A 17403-nucleotide genomic window follows, 5' to 3' on the forward strand; every position below is an offset into this window, starting at 1 on the left:
TTGCGAGTTATTCATACATTCTTACGTAAATATCTGGAAAAAAATGAAATATTTCCATCTAAATTGAAATAAAGACTTTCTTTTCTTAAATCTATTTATACTAAGTGTTGTGAGATATTCAACTTCAACGTACTCTCAAGTATGCATTTCAAGTCCTGTATTATACACCATAATCTCTTGGAGGGAGAGTGTGATACTTGTGTATAGATCTATACGAGATTTACAATCCCGCACCTAAACTGTTAGCTACAGTTAGACCGGCAGGTCTGGGGTGACAAATGTCATAACACTACAACACCTGAAGAATGTTGTTATAAGCAGTCTGTGTCAATAGCATGGTTATAAGTCTCACACGGAAGTATAAAAATAAGCTTGATTTATGAGACTCATGAATGCATTCAGTATTTACATTATTTTGAGTATTAATGCACATTTATCATTTAGGTACGAAAGATACTAACGCCCTCAAACTTTTGGGACTTTTTCAAACTATATATGGAAAATATTGGATTTTATGGAAGCTACATTCATCTATTTTCTTCTAAAAAGACATACTTTTTCAGTACGAAAACACTTATGAACTCACCAACTTTACTGTTGACACTTTTTGGAAACTACTTGTATTTCTCAAGGAATCATTAATACAGGTAACTACCAGCTTTTGAAGAAGGAACGCTAAGGCGTCTATTATCAAACATTTTAAACCAACATATTTGTAATATTCTTTTGGAAACATGTATTACGCAACAATGTACGTTTTTGTTATATATATGATGGTTGTGTTCCTTTCTTTACGATATTCAATTGTTATGGTACTACGTGAAGTCACCCACCCCGGAATGTTTCCGCCATTCTGGTTTGGGGGTGTGACATATTGGTATTAGAGCATTGTTTATAGTGAACTAAGTATATCAAACCACATAAGATATACAAACTATAAATGCTAAAGAGACCAAAAACCCTCTGACAAAACGTTTTCATGAACAATATTTTTTTTTAAAAAATATACATTTTTACACGCATGCATCGGTCTCGTATCCAAGCAAAAATTTTCCTAAAAAGTATTAAGACAAGTTGCGACACTACGACTAGGCCTCGAGGTATGTAATCAAATCGAAAATAAATATAGCTTGATCAACTATATTTATCCTGGATTTGAGCAACGTACGTCGAGGAATGGTCGTAATGGACAACAAGTCAAAAACTTACCAAATAAAAATACTAAACTTGCAAATTCAAAATACTATAGGAGTATTTTATAAAAATAAGGACAGCAAAAATCATGCACACCTCAAGATTTGGTTAAACATAGGATGCCGTCGAATAAAAAAATTATTTTCTCATAAAATTCTCATACCTCTATTCTAGTACAGTCAAAATGCCGGATTCCATATACCGGGAGATCCCTACTAGCCGAACCAAGGTAACGGTGGATGGATAGAAGAAGATCCGGAAGAAGACCTAGAGGAAATCGAAGAGGAGCCTATGGAGGAGGAAGAGGAAAGTATAGATGGAACAGACTCCGAATCGGAAGTAATCAACCCACCAGCTCCCAACCCTCCTGCAATTAGAATGGGCTACCAAGGTCCCACTCCCATTTGGGGAAGCCATCTCCACCATTGGAGCCAGCAACTGGTGTACGCCCTCCCTTTGGCATGTGTCGGGAGTTCTACGATGTCAGTGGTGGAGGATCAGCCGACCGAGCGCTTCCCGTCCTTGTGGGCAAAATAGCCACCCAGACTTACCAGTCGGGAATTCAAGCGGCCCGAATACGTGAGATCATTGCTGCTGCACAGGGTAATGCCGCAGACATCCGTCGTCTGGATGGACTACATGAAGATAACCAACTCCACACAGGGACGCTTCAAAGCCAAATGGAGGCAGCACTTGCAAAAATAATAGAGATAAAGGAAAAACAAGTGGTCCTTGAGAGGCGTTTAATGGGAGTCAAACAATCGGATGTAGAGTCTAGCTCCAAACGCACAACATGCCGCAAGTAGGACTTTCCCAACCCCAACAATTTTGATATAGAATAGGACCACGTATAAAGTTTTTCTTACCTTCTTTGAACTTGTAATCGGAGACCTTTAGATAGGTCAAATTTTCCTAACCACAAAGAAAAATGTAACGCACCGTATGTTTGACATATATATATATATATATATATATATATATATATATATATATATATATATATATATATATACACACACACACATACATACCTCTCGAAATTTATCGGATTATCTAAATTGTTATATCTACTTCGAAACCATTAACTAAAGTGAAAACAAATTATAGATATAACTAACCCTCTAGTGCACGATTGTCAAATCATTAAAAACTTATAGTCTTCATTTCTATTTCTCTACCAGAACATGCTTCCCCGTAGATCATCACGCGGAAACTCAGCTCCAACACCACCTCCACCACCCCCTCCAACTATGGATGCATCTATGTTCCAAGCTGCTGTCACAACGCTGTAACCACAGCGATGGCAGAAATGAGTAAGAATGGGTCAGGAGGAGGAATAAACAGCTTTACAAATGGCCAAAGCCAAGGCCGTCCCGAGGAATGTACTTACAAAGACTTCACCAACGGCAAACCCATTCTCTTTAATGGCGACCGGGGGAGTGATGGCTCTATCCCAATGGATAGAGAAAACGGAAGTTGTGTTCAAAATATGCGTGTGCCCCGAAGAAAGCAAAGTAAAATTTGCCGCCTGTACTTTCTCCGAACGAGCCCTAATGTGGTGGAACGGCCACGTCAAGACACTAACCCTGGTAGTGGCAAACTCCATGGGTTGGGAAAACTTGAAACGAATGCTTCTACGAGAGTACTGCCCAAGAGGTGAGATTTAGAAGCTCGAACAGGAGCTGTGGGGCCTTACGATGGTAGGCTCGGACATCGCAGGCTATAGAAATAGATTCAGTGACTTGATATTACTTTGCCCAGGAATGATGATCCTGGAAAGCTAAAAGGTGGAAAGGTATATCTAGCTTCAAGGAAGTGTGCTAGCCTTCAAACACACAACGTTCGACAGCACCAAGGAACTGGCGCAATCTCTCGTTGATCATGGGTTCTGTCAAAGTGTCACAACCGTCGTCGCCGAACCAACCAAAGGAAGCAACAACAACGACAACAATACCAACAACAACAGCAAGAAGAAGTTCTGGAACAAGAGAAAAGGTCAAACTTTGCAAGAACTTTCAAAGAAACAAATGGTAGCAGTCCATGCTGCTACTGCCCCCACTACAAGTCCAGCTATCCCTGCGCCAACGAAGCAATATGCTGGGAACCTGCCAAAGTGCAACAAATTCAATTAACATCACCACGGTAATTGCCGAGAAATGCACTAATGTAAAAACTGCGACAGGAAAGGGCACACTGCCCGTTTCTGTAAGGCACCGGAGCGACCAATCACTCAAGTTTCTGGTACTGGAGTAAGCCAGGCATGTTATGGGTGTGGAGCAACTGGGCACTTCAAGAGGGATTGCCCCAAGGAAAAGAATACTGGCGGTGTAGGAAGAGTGCTGGCGATAGGACAGAATGAAGCAATACCTGACCCCATGGTGGTTACGGGTACGTTTCTCCTGATCAACATTTATGCATGCATACTCTTTGACTGCGGTGTGGAGAGATGTTTTGTGAGTCATAAATTCAAACACCTACTTAATCAAAAACCCCAACCACTCAATAAAATATTCATTATAGAAATGGCAAACGGTAAAACGGAAAGCGAATGCGATAAGTACATAGGATGTACATTAAATTTAAACGAGCACTTGTTTCAAATCGATCTTATGCCAATTTCAATAAGAAGTTTTGATGTCATCATCGGTATGGATTGGTTAAGCCATCACCATGCTAATATACTTTTTCACGAAAGGGCCGTTCGCCTCAACCTGCCAAATGGCGAAACTCTTGTCATTTATGGTGACAAACCCAGTACAAATTTAAAAATCATCTCCTGCATCAAAGCACAAAAATATCTTCGCAAGGAATATCATACCCTTCTAGCCCACATAGTAGACAAGAAATGAGAATCGAAGGAAATTAAAGACATTCTGGAAGTCTGCAACTTCCAATACATCTTTTCAGAAGATCTTCTAGGAGTCCCACCGGAATGCCAAGTCGAGTTCAGGATTGACTTAATTCCCAGAACTACCCCAGTAGCAAAATCGCCTTACCGTCTAGCCCTAGCCGAGATGCAGAAACTGTCCAGTCAATTAAATGAGCTGCTGAGCAAAGGCTTCATCAGACCGAGCTTTTCACCATGGGGAGCACTGATCCTATTCGTAAAGAAGAAGGACGGATCCTTTCGCATGTGCATCGATTACCGAGAGCTGAACAAACTCACGATCAAGACCCGATATCCCCTACCGCGCATAGATGATTTGTTCGATCAACTATAAGGAGCAAGCTACTTCTCAAAGATCGATCTAAGATCTGGTTATCACCAACTACGAGTGCTGGAAGGAGACATGCCCAAAACGGAATTCCGAATACGCTATGGTCACTACGAGTTTGTAGTGATGCCCTTTGGATTGACAAATGCACCAGCGGTGTTCATGGATTTGATGAACCAAGTATGTCGTCCTTTCCTGGATAAATTTGTGATCGTGCTCATAGATGATATACTCATCTATTCAAGAAGCAAGGGAGAACACAGCCAACACCTCCTCCGAGTTTTGGAAACATTGAGGACGGAGAAACTATACGCAAAATTTTCAAAGTGTGAATTTTGGATTCAGGAAGTAGATTTCCTAGTTCACGTAGTAAGCAAAGAGGGGATACACGTGGATCCTTCCAAGATCAAAGAAATAGAGAATTAGACGACTCTAAGGACCCCAACGGAAATCCGACAATTCTTGGGACCCGCCAGGTATTACCGAAGGTTCATACAAAACTTCTCGAAGATTGTTAAGCCGCTTACCACCCTAACTCAGAAGAGTGTGACCTTCGACTGGGGAGAAAAACAAGACATCACATTTCAAACACTAAAGCGAGCTTTATGTAGTGCGCCCGTCTTAACCTTACCAGAAGGAACAGAAGACTTCGTGGTCTATTGTGATGCATCAAATCAAGGACTTCGGTGTGTTCTGATGCAGCGAGGGAAGGTCATCGCCTACGCCTCAAGACAACTAAAGACGCACGAAGTAAACTACACGACGCACGATCTCAAGCTAGGAGCAGTTGTTTTTGTTCTAAAGATATGGAGGCACTATCTCTACGGCACGAAATGTACAATCTTCACCGATCATAAAAGCCTCCAGCATATCCTCAACCAGAAGGAACTCAACATGAGACAAAGACGGTGGGTAGAACTACTAAACGATTACGAATGCAAAATTCGATATCATCCCAGAAAGGCTAACGTGGTGGCTGATGCACTCAGCCGAAAGGAATACTCTGGCCATCGCGTGAAGTCTCTAACTATGACAATCCATTCACACTTGTCCACGCAAATCAAGGAAGACCAAATAGAAGCCTTGAAATCTGAAAATGTGACGGGGGAAGCCTTAAGGGGGATGGATAAGAATCTTGAAGTCAAGAATGATGGAGTTCGTTACTTCATGGATCGGATGTGGACATCGAAGTTTGGTGGATTCAGAGAAGTCATCATGAAGAAGCCCATAAGACACGATACTCCATACATCCTAGCTCCGATAAGATGTATTTGGACCTCAAGAAACTGTATTGGTGGCCAAACATGAAAGCCGAAATTGCTACCTACGTGAGCAAATGTCTGACGTGCGCCAAAGTCAAGGTGGAATACCAAAATCCCTCGGGATTGTTACAAAAACTAGAAATACCCGAATGGAAGTGGGAGCCGATAACCATGGATTTCATAGCCAAATTACCTAGGACGGCAAGCAGACTCAACACCATCTAGGTGATCGTCGAAAGGTTAACTAAATCCGCGCACTTCCTACCAATCAAAGAAACATATAAGTTGAAGAAGATAACTAGAAATTACCTCAGGGAGATTGTACGATTGCATGGTGTGCTAATATCCATTATCTCGGACCGAGATAGTAGATTCACCTCAAGGTTCTGGCAGTCGCTGCAAAGATCTCTAGGAACGAGACTAGACATCAGTACCGCGTATCACCCACAAACCGATGGCTAGAGTGAGAGAACCATACAAACTTTAGAAGATATGCTGATAGCTTACGTAATCGATTTTGGCAAGGCATGGGACACCCATTTACCGTTGTTCGAGTTTTCGTACAACAATAGCTACCACACTAGCATCAAGACTGCCCCGTTCGAAGCCCTCTACGGCCGTAAGTACAGATCACCTCTGTGCTGGGCTGAAGTGGGTGACACGCAACTAGCAAGAGGACAGGCAACGGACAACACTCTCACTGGGCCAGAAATCATAAGAGAAACTACGGAGAAGATTGTTCAGATCCGGGAACGACTGAAGGCTTCAAGGGACAGACAAAAGAGTTATGTGGATAAAAGACAGAAACCCTTGGAATTCCAGGTTGGAGACCGTGTCCTACTAAAAGTCTCGCCCTGGAAGGGATTAATACGTTTTGGAAAGCATGGGAAACTGAACCCAAGGTACATCGAACCATTCGAGATCCTTGCTAGGATTGGTCTGGTGGCTTACAAGCTTCGATTACCTCAGGAACTCCACAATGTACACCCTACCTTTCACGTATCAATCCTAAAGAAGTGCTTGTCCGATGAGACCCTCGTCGCCCCTCTGGACGAAATTGCATTAAATGACAATATCCAATTCGTAGAAGAACCATTAGAGATCATGGATCGGGAAATTAAAAGAACTAAACAAAGCCGCATACCTATTGTAAAGGTCTGCTGGAACGCCAAGCGTGGACCTGAATACACTTGGGAACGCGAGGATCAGATGAAACAAAAGTACCCGCATCTTTTTCCTAACCCGTAAACTCTGTCTTAGATTAAATTGCGGGATGAAATTCCCTCTAACGGGGGGATGATGTGACAACCCTATATTTTTCCAAATCAATGTAACACTCAAAAGTCAAATACAACGAACTATTTGGAATCAACAGAATTAACCTCAAAAATAAAGTGTTCAAAAATCAAAATTTGGGATGCATCAAATGTTAGATGTCATGCCAAGGTTACTAAAAACATAAAGAATGTTCAAAACCGAGTTATAATGAAAAGATCATGACCACTCAAATACTCACGACACACCAGGTCAAACATTATTAAACGTAAAAAGTGAAATTCCAATATAGTGCATTTTAGCCTTAGGTATCTAAACAAAAGTCATAGATTACGTTAAACCGTGAACGTGCATAAAAAGATCACCCAAATTGGACCTCGTAAGGAGAAGTTACAAATTTTCTAAGTTTCGTAACAGCAGTAGAGAGCTAAAAACTCAAATTAAAGATCAAACGATTTTTAGCTAACGCAACCTAAACGAGAATTGAAGGTCTCCACAACAGGAGTAAGATGGTAAAAAGACAGACGAAAATAGACGTCGGATAAAGATGTTATGAATTTTTAACGGACTTTAGCAGTCTCGGCCTACTAACATCATAATATTAAAAATAAATTCAAAACTAGCCAACAGAGTCTAAATGAAAGTTGTAGAGCATAGTCTCACCTACGTGTGGATATAAAGAACGTGAAAAACGAAGTCGGTACGCGAAAGTTACGGAATTTAGAAGATAGAAGCCCGAATTACGCCTAATGTAACTTAAGAGTACGCCCAACGTACTGAGGCGCAGTGTCGAGTCCCATCGGCTAGTAGACTCTACGCTTAGCTATAACCGAGTCGTACGCCATGATGCATACGAACGCCCAGCGTAACCGAAGTACGCCCAACGTACTCTGATATTACGCCCAACGTACTCCCACTTTCAACCCTATAAATAGAGGGCATGAGCTCTGAGTTTTGGCACACTTTCTCAAACTCTCTCTCAATTTCACTCACTTGTGAGCTCCAGAGGCCATCCCGACACCCTCGGTTCCATACCCGAGCCCCGATGAAGGTTCTACGCTACCGAGATCCCTGAGAAGCTCGAAGATGCAGCTTTCCGCAGTTGAAGTTCTACTCGATTCTAGTCTCACTCTCTTCAAACCAAACAAGTGAGTTAATACCCCTACTTTTCACGTATTTTCATGTTTTAGGCGGGGAATACAAGTGCGATACAAGAAAACGTATCGCTTTATATAGATTTAAATACAACTTCTATATTATCATTATTCGATATCAACATTTTACTTTGCATGAAAAGTTAGTATTTCATCGAGTTATTATCACCAAATGGAACACACTTTCGGAAAAACTATAATGGGTATAGTTTGCGAGTTATTCATACATTCTTACGTAAATATCTGGAAAAAAAACGAAATATTTTCATCTAAAGTGAAATAAAGACTTTCTTTTCGTAAATCTATTTATACTAAGTGTTGTGAGATATTCAACTTCAACGTACTCTCAAGTATGCATTTCAAGTCCTGTATTATACACCATAATCTCTTGGAGGGAGAGCGTGATACTTGTGTATAGATCTATACGAGATTGACAATCCCGCACCTAAACAGTTAGCTACAGTTAGACCAGCAGGTCTGGGGTGACAAATGTTATAACACTACAACACCTGAAGAATGTTGTTACATGCAGTCTGTGTCAATAGCATGGTTATAAGACTCACACGAAAGTATAAAAATAAGCTTGATTTATGAGACTCATGAATGAATTCAGTATTTACATTATTTTGAGTATTAATGCACCTTTATCATTTAGGTACGAAAGATACTAACACCCTCAAACTTTTGGGACCTTTTCAAACTATATATGGAAAATATTGGATTTTCTGAAAACTATGTTCATCTATTTTCTTCTAAAAAGACATACTTTTTCAGTACGAAAACACTTATGAACTCACCAACTTTATTGTTAACACCTTTTCGAAACTACTTGTATTTCACAGGGAATCAGTAATACAAGTAACTACCAGCTTTTGAAGAAGAAACGCTAAGGCGTCTATTATCAAACATTTTAAACCATCATATTTGTAATATTCTTTTGGAAACATGTGTTACGCAACAATGTATGTTTTTATTATATATATGATGGTTGTGTTACTTTCTTTACGATATTCAATTGTTATGGTACTATGTGAAGTCACCCATCCCCGAATGTTTCCGCCATTCTGGTTTGGGGGTGTGACAGAGGCCATATGAGTATATTGTAAGTTATTTATCTTTGTGATTTCTTGCATTTGCTTATGTGATTTTATGTATACCGGGAGGGGCCCGATGCGAGGTTGGGCCTGATAAATTCGATGAAGCGGGGCCCATCTTATATTTCTAACAGTTTTGTTTCAAGCGGTGCTCGATGCTAGGCGGGGCCCATTATATGTTTGATATGTATGGTATGTGGTATTTTGGGGAACTTATTAAACTTTGTTCTTACGGTTTTCAGTTTATGTTTCAGGTACTTTCGGATCCAAGGGGAAGAGCTTATGGTGATCGCGTCGCACACAACACATTGTTCCGCATTTTATTTGACTATGATCTATTTGGATGTTTTGATTACACTTTGATTCTATTATGGTTATGTGAACATGTTTTGAAAGATGGTTTTATTAATCTAAAAACAAAAAAAAAATTGATCTTGATGTTTAGGACGTTACATAAAGTAAGAGTCAAGTTTCCTTGGTGAGCATGGATTAAGATCTCTATAAATAAAGGCTATGTATCTGCTAGGGTTAGATTGATTAAGAGACATCATGAGCATTGTTTGTAACCCAAGTTTTGAGTTATTTTCTTGAGTTATAATCAGAAGGAGCATTGTTTATTTGTATTGTTTTTTTATCAATTGTGACCAACAATATAAACTACAATATTGATTCATAAATAAGATCAACCTAACACTCCGTCAACTAGGTTACGGGTCAATGCTTCAACCAGCTTTCTTGGTAAACTTGGTCGGTTCAATCCGGTTCAACAATACACAAAAACCTACTCAATTGACCTGTTCTTTTCACTCGTCAGCTCAACCAGAGTTTGAAAACACTGGTTACACGTTGCATTGATGACGTGTCATTCACATGGCCAATGTTGTTGCTAGGTAGCTTGCACCATTGGCATGACAATATATTCATAATTTTTTCATGAAACAACAACCACGTTTACTTTTATCTAGCGATTTTGAAACTTTGTTCCATTCTACAAATTCATATATAATTAAACTAAATATTTCCCTCGTTGAATTAAATAAGCGCACATATGGATAATCACGCCTATGTACACACTTAGTTTTGATTTTGTGGTTAATGAACAAGCTATACAGCTAAACAAAAAATGAATCAAATGATTCATAACATGTACGTACAATATTTAACATTTCAACTGGATACTACACTGTTATTTATTCATAACATCTAAGGTAAGTACATATAGATTCCATAATGTTATTAGCCTATGAAGAACCACCAAATATAATCGGACATATACTAATTGTAGTGCCATAAAACAAAAAGCATACAGAGTTAGCAGTTTGAACTCCCTCATACGATTACGATATCATGGTCATTTGTTTTTTTACCAAATTTAGCAAAAGAATAGTTGCAACACAAAGTTAAAAAAGTATATCTTAGGTTTTTTAAAGCACCAATAACAAGAACCAACTACCAAGGTCACAAGCCTCTCAATAGGTCAGCAGTCCGAGGTTATTTACTAAACATATACAATAAGACTAACACCAAGATTTTACAACATAATTTTCATAAAAATGTGCTATTTATATAGCATCAGTAATGTTACAAACATTGAATAAACAGTTAAACAGACATCAAATTGAATGAGATGCATCTATGTTTTAAAAAAATTCAACTAATTTACAGATATTGTCCTTGAAATCGGTATGTCAATAGCTACTACAATCAGAACTACCGACCAAAACTAGTGTTTCAATGTAGCAATTCACTGTGAATCTATACCCACTAATGAGATGATTGCTTAGTTCTGAGTTAGGCTCATAAACAACAAAGTTTCTATTGAATTTTTCCCCTATTTTTTCCTTATCAAGGACCTACGCATGGGCACCATTATCATGTGGGGAGTGAACATCAATGATCTCTACTATGCAGCCATTTGCTCTCTTCGTAATCTTCCAAGCATCAACTCCACCGTCTCCTCCAAGTGCACCACCAACTCTTGGCATCACAAGCTGGGTCCAAGGAACATTTAACTAGGACACGGTCTGCACATTCCGGAGACCGGCCACACCGGCCACAAAGCCCACACCTAATCGAATGAATAGGCATACCACAACTATCTAGGGCAACATCAGAAGGAAATCTACCTTGGATTGCTCTTCATAGAAAACACATCACTTTGAACAAAACTTCTTTACACCAAATTACCAATGAAGCAATAATAGGATGATGAAGAAGATCACGATCCATAATGCATCCGAGCTTCTCCGCTATGTAAAATCCGTTCGAGTTTAAGGCACAACTCCATGAAACAAAAGAATGGTTGAATTTAAAAATATCAAAGAATCCTAAACCAACTTTTTGAATATTGATGTTAACATTGGCTATAATATTTAGTTACACATTTTTTTAGAGAGATGATGATCAGGTTTTCCTTCAAGGTTGTGGATGCCATAAATAACTTTTCTCCATAAAGCACCAAGTTCATCTTTAATCTCTGCCACCACTTTACGATAATGCAAATGTTTAGGACGTAAATAGAACCAACACCTAAACTAACATGCTCTTTTGTAGCCACAATCATATCCCAACTCACCCAAAGAATATTTTTATTGTTGTTCGATCCCCATAAAAGAAATTCTTCTAATCTTCTCTAAAGTTTCATGAATACCCAAAAGAGCTTTAAATAATTGCATGTAGAATTTGGGCAAATTGGCCAAGACATACTTAATGAGGGTAAGAGTCCCTCTATAAGATAATGTCTTTGATTTCCAAGATGATAAATTGTCCCGAAATCAGTCAATGACAGGCTTCCATTTTTTATGAGATTCATGTTTGCACTAACATGCATACCAAGGTATTGAAACCGAAGAGCCTGGTTCACAAACTAGTAAGTTCGCCCAACTGTTCACTTCAGTCTGATTTGCACCAATACAAAATACCTTTGATTCTGAGTAGTCACCTTCAGACCAGACGAGATATGAGCGCCCAACAAAATGCAAGTTAGGTTTGTAATACATAATTTGGACCAGTCACCCACAAACAATGCATCATCAGCTTATAGGAGATGCAAGATAAGTGTGTTACAGTTGGGAATTTTGATACCTTGAAAGATGTCTTTATCTATAACTTTAAAGCATCATTTAGGCCTTCCATAGCTATTATTTTGTTATTGGGGAACCATTCATAACTATAGAGGCACAAGAAGAAGCATGTTGGATTAGGAGTCTAAGTCCATAACTATAATTCGTATATACATAAATTGATAATAGCACGGTCATTTTGGGTTGCCCTCAAAACGATGAACTAGACAAGATGATTTTAGAGAAAGAGATTGATTTATTATTTGATTAATAAATTAAAATAAATGATTTGTTAATATATTATAAGAATAATATAATAATTAGAAATAGTAATATTTAATTAATATTTAATCAAAAATTAATTGGATTTAATTTTGTGATTAAAAGAATTAATTAAAAGTGTAAGGACTGCAGTCAGTTGTTAAATAGTTGAGCAAGAGGCAATCCAGAACCCTTCATAAAGGTTTGGATGTTCTTTCTTTTGGCCTTCGGGTTTCTAGAATAATCCCTAGTGGATAAACAGGAAAGTAGATAATTACCCGATTTAAAATAATGTTGGATTATACCTTATCTTGGGTTTCCTGACTATATTATATAAATAGCGTCAAGTGTAGCTAAGATTTTCGACCAGTTGCTTCTTGGAATACCTAGCCGAATTTTAAAGCATCTCTCCTCCTTCTCAATCATTCTTCCATTGCTAGTGTTGTGTGTTAACCACTAGAGGCGTGACATTTGTGACGCTTCCTCTGAAGGCTTCATCTACACAAGGATTTGCATGGTTATTATTACATAACAATAAAGGTATGATTCTTATAACCCTAATGATGTATTTTTCGATTATATACTATTTTTCTAGGGTTTCTATTTTGTTGTCCAATTTGTATGTTTAATTTGAGAAAACATAAATCAATTATTAGGGTTACATGCACACATAGGATTTATATGTTTTGCATAATACACATCAGTAGTATCAGAGCATAGGTTTTGATTTCTATTGAACTTATACAATGGTTGAACTTGAATAAGGAGGAGAAAACAAAATCATCAGTGTGTTCCGCCACCACGACGTGGTGCCTTTCACCACGATGTGGGTGACCTCCATTTTTGCTCTACCACAACGTGGAAATTATTTAAAACGACCTAGTGGGTTGTCATATCTATAAAATTTGGTTTTATACATAATCTCATCAATTGATTAGGATAATTACCTTTAATAATGTTAAAATTTTTTAAAACTAAATATTTTTTAAAAGTAATTTAATATCCTCGTTTTGAGTTCATGATTGGCTTAAATTTTAAATTTTAAATTAATTTGTTAATTTTTTGAAATTTAAAATTTAACCTAGTATTTGTGGAAAATGTTTAAAAATATATTCTTATACTATATGTAACATTAGAAGTCTAATATTACTATACGTATAAGACTAAGTTAGTCGAACCGCTAGTATACCTCATTCACGAAGCCGATATAAGAAAATTGCCTATAAAATGATGATTGAATGGGTGTCCACTCTCACCCACCACTTCCTTGATTGGTGGAGGGTCGTTAGCTAAACGTGTTTGATAAGATAAATTAATCATAATTAATTAATATTGGTCTTTCACATGACCAATGATGTTATTTTGAAAGTTTGTTCCACTCTATTCTTCAATAAAAGCACTAAACGTCTCTCTAATAACAAAGTGGTGGTGGAGGTTGAGAACCAAGCAGGATTAGTTATGGGATGCTGTGATAACAAGTGTGCACAATCTAAGGTCGAAACCTGATGACTGTTACTGTACAAAGTCGTTACCTGGGGTATGGAATAACATCCCTGGAAATGGAAATGATCTAAAGAAAAAGAATATCCAAGTTCAAACTGTGTTAGACAAACGAATAGTAAATAATGGTGTTATATGGAGATGTGGGCTCACCCCGGATGGCTCTTTCACAGTATATGCTCTTAGATCAAGATGGGACTACCGGATTCCATTAACCAACATAAATTTCCACCGGATAAAAGAAATCCCACTCAAAGTCTCTTGCTGTATTTGGAGAGCACAATGGAGCAGAATCCCAACAGCTAAGGAGTTAGTAAAAAGAGGGGTAAACATGGAAAATTTAACTTGCCAGATGTGCAATGTGAAGGAAGAAAGCGCTGATCATATTCTTGTAGATTGTGCTTATGCAAAGAAGGTCATCGAAGGAGTAATGACATGGTGCAAGGTGCATACTCACATGGAAGATCTCCAAGCGGTGTCAGATGTTCTGAACCTTGCCAATAAATGGGGAACGTGTACTAAAAAGCGGAAGATTTTTCTAGCAATCTGTTATTCTACACTATGGAGAATATGGATAACAAGGAATGAAAAAGTTTTCAAAAGTCTTCAAAAGGAACCGGATACCACCCGAAAAAGTTATTGAATATGTCAAATCAATAACCTTTCTTTGGGTGAAGAACAGGGGAATCAAGATGAATTTAATTTGGGCAAATTGTTCTCAATGCCCTTTTTTCTTTTAGTTGTTCGCCTTTTTTGTTCTCTGTCTGTTTCTTTGTATTGCGACTTATCTGTGGTTGCAACTTTGTTTCCCATGTTTTCTTTTTCTTTTATATATAAATCTATTTGCCAGTTCCAAAAAAAATTAAAGTAAATATTATCCTCATTGAATTAAATAATCACGCCTACGTACAAATTTGTTTTCATTTTGTGGTTAATTAATGAACAACCAATAATGTTAAACAAAAAATGAATCAAATGATTCATAACATGTAAGTACAATATTTAACCTTTCAACTGGATACTACAATGTTATTTATACATAGCATGTAAGGTAATTATTTATAGATTCCATATAATTAAGTTATTTATACATAGCATGTAAGGTAATTACTTATAGATTCCATATAGTTATTAGCCTATGAAGAACAACCAAATATAATCGGACATATACTAATTGTAGTGTCATAAAACAAAAAGCACACAGAATCCGGACATCCGAATCCGATAATCCGATCCGAAATTATCCAATAATTCGGATATCCGCATTATCGGACATCCGATTTTCGGATTCGGATTTGGATAATGATTTTATAGATTTTCATATATTTCAGATATTCGATATCTAGAATTTTATGTTTTACATTTTTTAAAATTTTTTATATTTAATATTTAATTGCCTTTACATGAATTATTACAATTATATATGATCATTTTGCTTGCGTTAGTCACAAATGTTATTCGTTTTTTGTTGTCTACATCGTTAACAATACCACTAATCTGCTAGAGATAAGTCAAAGAAGGAACCAAGTGTTGGGATTTTTTTTCAATATTTAATATTTAATATACTTAAAGATTCATACAATAAATCCACAAAAATAATAGTATAATCTTCATAAAAATGTTAGATTTAGCATATGTAATGTTACAAACATTGAATAAACACTTAAACGGACATCAAATTATATGTGCTGCAATTAACTTTTAACAAACTTCAACTAATTCACAGATATTGTCCTTGAAATTGGTATGTCAATAGCTACTACAATCAAAACTACTGAGCAAAACTAGTGTTTCAATGTAGGAATTCACTGTGAATCTATACCCACTAATGAGATGATTGCTTAGTTCTGAGTTAGGCTCATAAACAACAAGCTCCTCAGTTGATTCAAAGGCATAATCTTGGACTTCCATAATAGGTCCGCCCCTCCTCCTAAAACCTACTACCCTCATCAATTGACCTGGTGCCTTGATACTGAATAGCTTTGTAAACGATGTTTCTACACCCTGCTCCATCATCCATACAGTACAACAAACTTGCTCCTCATTGGTTGTATTGTATCCGCATTTATTGTCTTCAAGTATAACAAGAGACTCCCTTAGCTTAGATACAGAAAGTAGGGCGAAACTGATGATAGCCATCCTTTCAGGGAGGTCTACTACTTCAAACTTCTCGTAAGTTATATCAAATGACATAATCAGACTACGAGTTTTTAACACACTATCCACAGTTGTACAATCTGTAGCGCACCAGTAGATAGACTTACCAATAACTACCTGGGGCCCCATAATATGTATTGATATGCTGGGGAGATTGCCAGAGAGACTTGTAAATTTCCCCGAACTTTGCTTATAAACCTTAACTTCCCAAAAGTTGCCTATTTCGCTTTTCAGTTCATTCCCCCAACCCCAACGCAATTGAGTGATCTGGATGATCTTGGTATCAATAGTGACAGGACAAACTCCAAAACCAAGAACGATCATATGATTCATATATATCATATCAGGCAGTGCAATAGCTATTGATTTTCTAATGGAAGGATTCAAAAGAACAGCCATCCTCTTTCTATAGATGGAAGCTGAATCACCTTGGAAACACAACAAGCCGTAAGAACTACCAACTATTTTTGGAAGTATAATGGACAGGGGAAGAGACGGAACAAACCTATGTCGGGGGAAAGAGTCATCATCCACAAAAGAAACATATTTAGCTTCTTTTGTGTCTGTGTACGATACAAACAGATGTTGTGGCTGAGTGTGGTTGACGCTGTGAGCAGTAATAAACTCTGAGCTATCGATCAAAGACTTCCATGTTCTTGAGACGGATCTAAACTGAATCAATGATTTGATAGGAAGCCTTTTCAGGATTGCCTCTTGGATATGGAAAGGCAGTTGGTCAGACATTTTGATTTTGGGTGTCGTTGATACTTGATTTTTAACGGTTTATATAATGTGAGATTTTAAACTCTACCATACTAAAAGCACATGGTCCGGAATAATTACATTTCGAGTTGACATGAATTAAGATATATTTAAATACAGTTCGTAATTCAATAATAATACCTTTTGAAAATATTATTTATTCCAATAGATGTAGCTAGGTAATATTATTGGAGGCATGGGATGCATGAGTTGGCTCAATAATGCAAATTCAAATAATAACATACAAGTATATTATTATTATTATTATTATTATTATTATTATTATTATTATTGGAAACAACCCAATGTACAAGTTGCTTTGCACAAAATCCAATAAGTGCTTAATACATGATGACTTTACGCTCAAATTCTAGATCTTGGTTGTTTGAAAGGTCTAAGGCGTAAAGTTGGCAACTTTATGCCTTTGCATGTCATATGTAAACCCAACACCTCACTTAGTCCATTAG

General features: G+C 37.5%; 1 protein-coding gene across 1 annotated transcript; it reads right to left on the bottom strand.

Annotated features, from left to right (window-relative positions):
- Positions 1 to 15766: 15766 nt before the first annotated feature.
- LOC111903674 (F-box protein At2g21930-like) lies at positions 15767 to 16918 on the bottom strand. Its single transcript, XM_023899426.2, has one exon. The coding sequence runs from the start codon at positions 16916 to 16918 to the stop codon at positions 15767 to 15769; it is 1152 nt and encodes a 383-aa protein (XP_023755194.1).
- Between the last annotated feature and the right edge of the window lie 485 nt (positions 16919 to 17403).

Source organism: Lactuca sativa, chromosome 2 (genome assembly GCF_002870075.4).
Source record: "Lactuca sativa cultivar Salinas chromosome 2, Lsat_Salinas_v11, whole genome shotgun sequence".
Classification (NCBI taxonomy): domain Eukaryota; kingdom Viridiplantae; phylum Streptophyta; class Magnoliopsida; order Asterales; family Asteraceae; genus Lactuca; species Lactuca sativa.

Bases quoted from the DNA above. Each gene is read 5' to 3' on its own strand.
- LOC111903674 (XM_023899426.2), bottom strand. From the start codon at position 16,918: ATGTCTGACCAACTGCCTTTCCATATCCAAGAGGCAATCCTGAAAAGG.